Genomic DNA, 10,562 nt, shown 5'->3' with positions numbered 1-10,562 from the left:
TTTTCATAACATTCGATCCATCATAAATAAATCATGAATTATTTCTGTCCACCAATAAAACACTACACGAATATGTATTTGCCGTGCCATCGTCGTCTACACTCCTGATGGATTTACAGCTTTTGAAAACTGTTGTCATGTGACGTCAAATGTACCTCACTTCTAAATAAAACTTGCAAGTATATAAGTTAAATAATGTAGAGAGTGTTGTTTTCCACAATCGACATGGATACCTCTCTGAGATGGTGGCACTTTGTGATTGTTCTAGGTACAATTTGGACCGCTGTACACGTGTCTGGTAAGTATAGCGACTTCGAGCTGTCATTGGCTTACCGAACTGCTTACTAACATTTGAAAGTCTGTTTGTATTAGAAATATATTCGTGTTCCCTGCCTGAAGGTGATCGATTGAAAACTGTAAATAAAACATTATAATCAACATGTTTAACTTGTATAGATAACAGTTTTGATTGGGTTTGGACTATTTCATTTCGTTTCAACTCATTAAACATTATTTATCATGTTTATCACATGTCACGCGGTACTATTTCGACATTTCAGATCATTCTGTTGTATGTCATTTTTTTATAACTGGGTTTTTGTTTTTGCTCCATAATATCATCATATCTGAACTTATCTTCACGAATTTCTTTAGGTTATAATAGCGTCGATCTTTCCATGCGCCCACCTCTATTATGAGACCACATGTGTTACAATTATTAGTATTTCATTTCGAACTTAACATTAAGAGACAATTTTAAGACTTCATGTTGGTGTTTTCCTTATATATGGTTGAATGCATGCATATCAAATTATAAGAAACTTTATTTGATGAGAATAATTTATCTTTAGCAATTGGCTTCTCCAATTGATAGAGGCATATAAGTCTTGTATAAAGTACTGATCCACAATCTCATCTTCATAGTAAAACAACAAAATGGTTATAGTAAAATGACTGCTATATATAAAGAGAATAACGTAAATCAGTATGTAAAATATCACATATTCACACAGTTATAATCATCACAGAATGCACAGGCACTATATATACAGTAAACACAATAACGTATATATGTAGAATATCACATATTCACACAGTTATTATTATTATTCTCTGTATTGCCTCCAAAGATGAAGATTACAAAGTAATGTGGAACATATATACATAGTATTTGGTACATATATACACGAATACATAATATGCATTACATAAATATACATTTTATATATAGGGATGTGTATATAAGGTGTAAACTAATAAAATATTTTAGAGTAAACCTAAAAAGTTTCAATATACAGATTGCAAATTGATTTGCTCAAGCCAAGTAAATTATAATAAATTGTATTGATAAGTGGTACTTAATACTTATACATGACTATGCATATAAATCAATGTATCGTTGTATTTGTTAATACATGCAAAAGAGACATTTATTATAACATACTAACTATAAACGCGGAAGATACAGTTGTGGGTCTGGATCACATAAGGGTGGGGGATATCCCTACCTGCGAGGTGTTACCGGCCCACATATGTAGCATAGTTCATATAGTATCTAATGCGATAACTTTTGCTAAGTACACATAACTTATAGAACATTCCACATTAGATATGTATGTATTTAGCTTTTAATCATAACTATCATATACATTAAGTATAGTATAGTTTACACATCTTGTACACATAAATGATGGATTTTATCCTGAAATCATTCAACTATTCCTCACTAATGTTGTAGGTTATATTTACTCCAATCATTATGTGTAATATCTCAAGATCTTGGAGAGAGTGTAAATAGACACTAAACAGTATATCCTTGATATTAATTATACAGCACCATACTTGGTCCCTCAACTCGGAAGTATAAGTACACTGCAGCACTAGATGTGTCATTGGGTCTTGATATAAAAACAGTTATAATCATCACATAATGCACTGGCACTATATATACAGTAAACACAATAACGTATATATGTAGAATATCACCTATTCACAGTTATAATCATCACAGAATGCACAGGCACTGTTTTTGCATTCGGTAGACTATTTCACCTTTCAGCACCAGATACTGAAAAATAGTTATAACAAAATGAAGAACAGTTGTTGTGTCACTGAAATATCTTCATCGTTAACAATCCTTACACTATCGCCAAATAATTTGGTACCATGTCACGTATGAATTTGTAGATGAGTTTCTTAAAATAAACTAATAATTATAGAATAGTCACATTTGACAAGCAGACCATTATCTTTATTGTCGACAGGTCAGAAATATTACACCAATTTATACGGACCAAACTCGTTCGAAGGAACAATAGAGTTATCAGATGGTTTATCCTGGTTTATTCTTCATCATCAAGGATGGAATGATAAGAACGCGGAAGTGACGTGTCGTACGCTGGGGTATTCTGGGTAAGTTTCTTTGACTTAACCTCTCTGCTGGTTAACCTTCCTACCTACTTTTGTGATGACTACTTAAAAGTAGCTGTCGTACATTTATGAATATTGTATCAACGTCTTAGCGATGTGGTACTGTCATAAGCTCAAAATGTATTTGTTAGTACCTACAAATTAACCACATCTACTAGGAAATCCATCATCGAGTTGCTTGTAGTCTGGTTTTATCTTGTTAGTTAGGGTTTAACAAACTCTAAAGCAGTTTAAACAAAACATTGACAAAATAATATCAGAACAATAAAGTTGTGCTATTTTCTTTACAGAGCGAAAGCGACAGCAACTTTCGGCTCTGTGCTGCATACCCTTTCACGCCCTGTTTGGGAGTTTCAATTCCGTTGTAATGGTAATGAAACATCTCTGTCAGAATGTGAGACCACCAGGTTGAATTCCACAACAGGCAACACCTCAGTAGGCGTCAGGTGCCCGTCACATCCCGGTACGTAATGACATATAAACCGTTTCGTCATATATCCTTTCATACCTGAATGATAAGTATCATACATAGTCGTACGCATGTCATTTACTTTGAATTTCTACTATTTCGATTGGATTAATAGTTGGGTTTTATATTTAAAAAAAAAATTAGCGTCCTATTAACAGCTTAGGTCATTTAAGGACGTGCCTCCATGTGTGTGAACCGGACATAGGGTATGTTGGCGCGATTGGAGTATTGACCGATTTTCTGTTGCTGTGTCCGTTGTACTTTTACTTCCCTTCTTGATCGATATTTTACGAATCTTCGTATACGTGTTCCATAGCCTAGGCACTTGTGTTTGTGATATATTTTTGATATTCATTGTTTCGATAGTAGTTAAAGCCTTCTATGATTCCAATTTTGACATGTCAAAATCATATCTTTTTCTTCTCTAATTAAAAATTGATGTTACATGCTTTCTCGAGTACTATTAAATCAGTGACTTGCAGTTCTAGTTTTTATCATTATCATAGTATATGCTTAGCTTAAGTCTTTCTTGAATCATTATAAAGCAGGTACTTATGTCGCTGTTATTGTCGCATAAAGGGTGATGATGAGAACAAGTTTCCGATATGCTTTATTAAAAACAATTGCATTATCATCAGTGTTGTTTATAAGCCGGCTGCTAGTGAGTGACCTGTGTAAATCTACACTTCAATGCCTCAATCATGGCTGCGATATGTCTAACGTTGATTATATTTTGTTTAACCTCCTATTAACAATTAACAACTAATTAGTTTAAGGCGTGCATGTGTGCTGGAGGCAGGATATGTTTGTGTAATGGCCTCTTGTGATATGATGCCGACTGTATAGTGTTATCTTATTAAAATACAGTGCCGGGAACACCCAGCACAGTATTCTGTCCGGTCACATTCTAACGTTAAGTCTGTATGCACATTTGAACAGGTTACGCAAAACAGAATGAATAATTTACAATAGTCATCATAAAAAACACCCTAAAAACTGTCATATAAATCTAGGTCAAATCATAGAAATGGCTCTTCCTCACATCACAAACCTGAGTACCGTAAAAAACAACACTAAGAAGCATAATCAAAAATATCATAATGAGAAATAGCAATTTCCCTACAAAAATGGTTTAAAATTCCAAAATCTTCTTTCTCAGTGGATGCTTTATCAATATAATCAATTTCATTTCCCTGCGTCACACATTCTCCTCATACGCAGGGTAAAATTCACTACAGTATAAGGAAATATCACTTTCGGGTATGTTTTGGTAATTTTAGTAGGAAACTTGATTAGATATGAGAAAGAAAGAGCCAGCACAGCCCATTATTCTTTTTAAAACACTTTATATAGATGTGCAATAGGGGTTTTATAAGATTTCAAAGTCAAGGTTACCGTTACTATGAATATACTGGGGGTCGTTAGGCGCATGGTACGGTAAATATTTCTCTCCCCTGGGTGTCTAGTTTATAGCTCAGGTGACCGTTAAGGCACATGAGCCTTTTGTATAATTCACAAACACCTGCAAATCTGACTGTTGGCAGTTTTTAAACGAAGTGTTCAACATCTTTATAACCGCATGGTTTACTGCACTGACAGTATTTAAATCTTTAATAAACTCCGTAGTACGTGCACTATGCCAATTGCAGGTGTATTTTGTAGATATAAATTACGTTTTTGTTTATATACCCTACTCCCACCGAATGCAGACATGTTACTTCCTTCGACAAAAAAACACCTCGAGTATGGCCTCAGACACGAGGATATATGACTATTGACTTTGTCAAAATCCTTAGAGGATTCATACATTTATTTATTGCTTAGGAGTGTTGGTATTGCATATTTGTGTCGGGATGTTTGTTCACTTCAATAAATATACTGAAATGAAAACTCATGCGTAATCCTACTGTACTACCCCTGCGGGTCGTCGATCGAAGTAACAATTCGCCTGCTGTTTCCCCCTGCAGAAATGGGGATTAGATTATGTGCAGTTTCCCAATTCTGTAGCAGGTTGCCCAATTTAGTCGCTTCTTACGACCACGCAGTAAGTATCAGCAGGCATATTCTTGTATTGATCTCCGACCTGAAGAATTAACGCACGGAGGCATGGCTTAGTCTGGTTATAGGATACTGGTTTTAAAAGATAATCAGATATATTAGTAATCTTTATGGGGAAAATTAGCCAAAAATGAGACTTTCAGGTTTAAGAGATTGATGCAATATATCACTTCTTGTAGAAATATCAACCCGAAAGTAAGTCCTTATTTAAAACGGTTGTTGTTATTCCTTGCTTAACCACATCTGCAGGCCGGGGATCGAGAAGAGAATACTCATGATGTTGGTTGCCTGCAGAATTGGGGATTTGTGTTTATGATCTCTACCTGGGGACACACAAGTGACCAAAATAAATCTGCTGCACCCATTGCAACAATTTGGATATTTATTTTTCTTTCCACTTCTAACTACCTTTTATTTCCTTGCCTTGCTTGGAAACACCTCATTTTTGGCTTTAATGTTGGACGTTTGCCCAGTTGAGGAGGTCGGAACATACCAATGTCCTAACAAAAGGCTGTTGTTATTCCCAGCTTAACGTTCAGCATTTAGGGTAATGGCAACAACTGGTTCACCCGTTATCAGTAGACTGTGACCGGACGGACTTCTGTGCAAAACGCCTTCGATATAGCATTTAAGTGAGATAGCACTACAAAGTCGGCATCAGATGCGCTATCACAAGAAGGCAAGTACATCGTTACACCTGTCTCCGACACGCATGAAGTCATGTATGCTTATGCAGCACATATAGAGGCACGTCCTTAGCTGTTAATAGGACAAAACAAACCCAAACCAAACCTTGCTAAACGTGCAGCAATCGGAACAATCGGTAAGCCCGATCTCGGTATGATGTGACAGCTTTACATACTATGCTGGTTGCATTCGGCCTTTATACTGCCATATAATAACACCAAACTATTCCAATGCTTGCTAAAAGTTTGTCACTAGCCAGGAATCCTTAAGAGAAGCTTTAATAATGAAGACATGTGTCAGATAGCAATATGCAGGCTTTCACAATTCAGTTTTCTTATCTTGTTATCATGTTATTAAATATACTATACTATTTTTTTCCTTTTAGCTTTTGGATATGGTGACTTCCTTTTGCGATCGACAAGGGACGGTGCAATTTCAAAAGAGAACATAATAACAATGAGTGGTACAGTAAATACGAATTCTAGCTGTTTTACTGATGTTCCCGGTGAAGTTGTGTATGACCCAATGTATGACCGGATCGTGTACTTTAAGGACTCATCTATATGGGGCTGCAGTTTTGGAGGCGTGAAAACCGAGCTATACAGATTTGGTAAGAATCAAGAGCAGATGATACTTAAATCCATTATCGAATGTCTTCACCACTTGCTGGTTAATTTTGTTAGTTTCTGTTACATATAAGACACAAATCGTGGGTGGGATTTAACGTGTAGTCAACTTCCAATAGGAAAATAAGAATAGACCTGTAACTCACTAAAAGTGTATGGAGATAGATAACTAGTTAATATATTCATTAAATGAAGAATAATTTATATTCATCCCGAAACTCAGATTATTTTTGTAACGGTTTTGTTTTAAAGGCATGGGCTACAGTCATCAGTCTGAGTTCAGAGGTACAAGTATACATACCCTCTGCTAAAGTCATAGCAACCTATAAACCGTTTACTATGAGTTGCATTTATTATGACGTAAATATAGTTAATGTGTATGCGCCAGATTTAACGGCTATTATTTCGGATTTTATCTCCTCCAGCTTCCATGTTAATTTATCTTAAAAATGCAGAAACTGTTTGATTATTTAATATGTGAACATGTCTCTTGTGCAGCGTCACGTGTTTCTGTTGGACATTTCGCCTATGACAATGAAGACAGACTTTTATTCTACGTTTTGGATGGTGTAATATCAACACTGAAATTAGACGACGATTCCACAAAACCGACAATTGTTCTCACTACAACAAACGTAACAAGGATAGCCCTTGATCCTGTGAACAAGTAAGCTGTTCTGTATAAGGTCATTGCTAAATAAGGCTTTTTTGTCTCTAACTCTGATTAAATGAACGAAATAAAATAAAATAAATTTATAATAAATATGAAACAAGTTATATCAACATAATATAATAATTGTTGATATCCCGAATAATATCGTACAAGGGTTCTTAAGGACGAAAGAAACTGGAGAACTCGGAGAAAACTCGCGTGATACAGGTGACTCCGTACACTTTCATGTTCGATCAGAGAATGACACTCAAGTAAACGTTTGAAATTCCTATTATCACATTCAATATAAAATAAACTTCCATTTTTGTCAAACCTCAAGATGTAATCGTAAAGAACAGGGAATTTATCGAAAGTATAATTAATATATTTACAGAGAACTATATTGGGTGAACCTTCATACAAGGCAAATAGAACGTGCAAATTATAATGGAACGTCAAGAAGTTATTTTTCGTCCATATCAAATAATGGTGATGTGCCTACTATTGTCATTTCAGGTAAGTTGTTTTAGATACTAGATTATCAAGTATTTGTTTCTCAACATTTTAATGATGTGTCTGTTTTCACCTTAGACCATTATCAGTTGCTGAACGAGTAACGCATTAAGACTTATTTTGATAATGAAGAATGTGTTGGTGACCGGCTAAGACTGCTGTGCGCATGAATTGCATTGCTGTGTACTTGTTTTGTCCCATTACTGACATTTCGTGTCATAAGGACCTGTTGAGACCCATGTGTGTCCTCTCTATTCTGTAACTTGTTCAGATTGAATACCATTATCGTGTTGATAGATCAAAAAGGTGATCGTTTAGTCCTATATACCTATGTTAATATCCGTCCTTTTTTCATATCATGTACTCATATCAACAGACCAACAGACCAACAATTATTTTATGTACATTTATTTGATGTGATACTACTTTGTCTTTTACAACCAATTTTACTAACAGAGGACCCTGTGGAAGATTAGCTTTGCTAAACAGGTTTTGTATCCTCAATAAATAAAGTTTATTATTATTATTATTATTATTATTATTATTATCCAATTATTGGATATTTTCAAAAATAAATATGTATGAGATTTGGTAGGAAAGTTTAAAATTTAACAGTACAGACATTGTACTTGTTGTTGAATTTAGATTGAGATAATTTGTAATCAAAACAAAAATAGCATATGTTGCTTTTAGTGTTTTCGTCGCCTACAGTCTTACCAAGCATACAAACTAACATAGTCAACATTCAACTGACCACAAGTACATATTGAAGGTCGTACAAGTTATATTGAAGGTCGTACAAGTTATATTGAAGGTCGTACAAGTTAAATTGAAGGTCGTACAAGTTATATTGAAGGTCGTACAAGTTATATTGAAGGTCGTACAAGTTGTATTGAAGGTCGCACAAGTTATAGTGAAGGTCGTACAAGTTATATTGAAGGTCGTACAAGTTATATTGAAGGTCGTACAAGTTATATGGAAGGTCGTACAAGTTATATTTACCAAGCAAACTGCACCATCACAACAATAAGACGGTCACCATCACCCCTGTAGGTAAGGGAACGCGACGAGAATACACCTGCTGTTACCCACTGCATGAATCTTATGACCCGACTAAAGTGGGAACCCTAATGTGCAGAATTGGTGATTTGCTTTTCTGTCCTCTATTTTCGGATACAAAAGCGACCAAAATAAATCTGATGCACCCATTGCAATATTTGGGATATATATCTTTCTTTCTACTTCTGACGACCATTTTATTTCCTAGCACCTTGCTTGGCAATACATTCCTGTTTTGCTTAACTGTTGAGCGTTCGCCCAGGTGATGAAGGTAATGGGTTTTATCCCCTGACCGGGACATACCTAAGTCTTTAAAATGAGTGTTGTTATTTCTTGATGAGCGTTCAGCATTTAGGGGAATTAGAACAACTGGTTCACTAGTTGTCAGTATAATATGACCGGACGGAATGATGCGTTGGGTGGCTTCGGTATGGCATTTCAGTGATATAGCACTATAAAGTCGGCATCACATCCGCGCTGTCGCAAGGAGAAAGGACAACAACATACCCTATCTCTATTTACCCCGATGCATAAGAATTCCTCCAGATTGATATTTTACAAAGATAATGACCACATGTATCATCATTATTTTGTAGGTGGCTTTGCCTTCTGGATTGATACGAAAGTTTCCGGAATAAGGAGACAAAACATCAGTGATACAGCTGTTGATGACACACTTTCCTATAGTATTTCATGTACAACGATTTTTGTCGTCGGAGACTGGATTTACTGTTTAAAAGAACAAGTTTACCAAAGGTAAAACAGTTACAATCGTCTATAATTCAAGTGCAGTACATTTTGGGGACTCCTATACATTCTTACTAACATTATGATCAAACGATTCACTACTAGATAATTGCAACAATTATAATTTTAAAAAAGGGCTCGATCACGTACATTTTCAATTTCCTAGTTAACATTACATATTTAATTATTATGTAACAAGTATTAAATCTATTTTCGAAACAATTACTACGTCCAAAATTCTTGATAACTAAAAAGATTGGTGATCTTTCCCCAAACAAATAACTAACTATAGCTACTCGTGACTTGTAAGTGATCATGTATGCGTTTGTGCATGTTTTGGTGTGTGCATGTTTGGCTGTGTGCATGTATGCGTGTGTCCAAGTTGGGTGTGGCTGAGAGTGCTTTGACATTTTATATTTTCGTTTATTTGATGACTGTTCTTGAAACTGACCATGACCAAATTGGCCTAAAATTAATCATTTTTGACACAATAAATTATTATGGACCATGTATATGGAACGAAAATATTCTGATCAAATGTTTAATGAATGCCACAATATGCTGAATATAAACCAAGACAAGTTACCATTTTAGTGGTGTCCTGCGCTTAGAAAAGAACGGAAAATGTGGCGGATACCACGGCCCGTTTCATGAATACAGCCAAACAGTTATACATTATAACGGTGGACCTAACACAGACCTTGAACCCTCTTGTAAGTTCCCCTTCATTTCATTTCCTATTCGTCAAATGCATGCTTTTATACTAACGTTATGTCGGTCTGACTGCGTTACTTGTATAATATGAAGGGAGAAAAAAGTGATAGAGGAACTTACTGGTTGTGATAATTACGAACCTGAAGAAAATGTTACAACTAAAATCGGCGTCTAATCATGATGCTTGAACAAAATGTTCCTGCCACAGTTGGGTCACTGATTAATTTATATATAATGAACAAAAAAAGAAACGGTTATAAAAACTACGATTTATAAGGAATTTGGTATATAACTGCTGGTATTTGGCATAGGAAACAAAACTGTTAAAACGAAGTGAAGAGAAACGAAAGTCTGTGTGACGTCACTCGTGTCATCAGTAGTTATTCAAAGTGGGATAACCGCGAANGGGGGGGGGGGGGGGGGGGGGGGGGGGGGGGGGGGGGGGGGGACATTTTCCAATTCCCNTTCAGGTTTTGATCCAGGACCACTAAGGGGGATTTTACTCCATGGGAGATGCCGCCCCAAACCATTACAGAAGCCCCACCGAAAATATCGCGTTCAACCGCGCATGCGTCGGTGAAACGCTCACCGCGTCTGCGATATACCC

The 10,562-nt window shown here is 35.8% G+C and overlaps 1 protein-coding gene across 1 annotated transcript; it reads left to right on the top strand.

Annotated features, from left to right (window-relative positions):
- The first annotated feature begins 232 nt into the window (after positions 1–232).
- Positions 233–10,046, top strand: LOC110464218. The gene is made up of 8 exons (XM_021519318.1): positions 233–298; positions 2,265–2,412; positions 2,721–2,893; positions 6,030–6,254; positions 6,769–6,937; positions 7,317–7,438; positions 9,091–9,250; positions 9,836–10,046. Exons 4-8 carry the CDS (start codon positions 6,101–6,103, stop codon positions 10,044–10,046), a joined length of 816 nt encoding a protein of 271 aa, XP_021374993.1. The 5' UTR covers positions 233–298; positions 2,265–2,412; positions 2,721–2,893; positions 6,030–6,100.
- The last annotated feature ends 516 nt before the right edge of the window (positions 10,047–10,562 follow it).

The sequence above is a fragment of the Mizuhopecten yessoensis genome, unplaced genomic scaffold (assembly GCF_002113885.1).
Source record: "Mizuhopecten yessoensis strain PY_sf001 unplaced genomic scaffold, ASM211388v2 scaffold10973, whole genome shotgun sequence".
NCBI classification, from domain to species: domain Eukaryota; kingdom Metazoa; phylum Mollusca; class Bivalvia; order Pectinida; family Pectinidae; genus Mizuhopecten; species Mizuhopecten yessoensis.
Note: the sequence above shows the minus strand (reverse complement) of the source record. Positions and strands in the feature narration are given on the sequence as shown.

Bases quoted from the DNA above. Each gene is read 5' to 3' on its own strand.
- LOC110464218 (XM_021519318.1), top strand. From the start codon at position 6,101: ATGAGTGGTACAGTAAATACGAATTCTAGCTGTTTTACTGATGTTCCC. The intron at 6,255-6,768 runs GTAAGAATCAAG...TCTCTTGTGCAG, and splicing joins AACCGAGCTATACAGATTTG to CGTCACGTGTTTCTGTTGGA. The intron at 9,251-9,835 runs GTAAAACAGTTA...TTACCATTTTAG, and splicing joins AAAGAACAAGTTTACCAAAG to TGGTGTCCTGCGCTTAGAAA.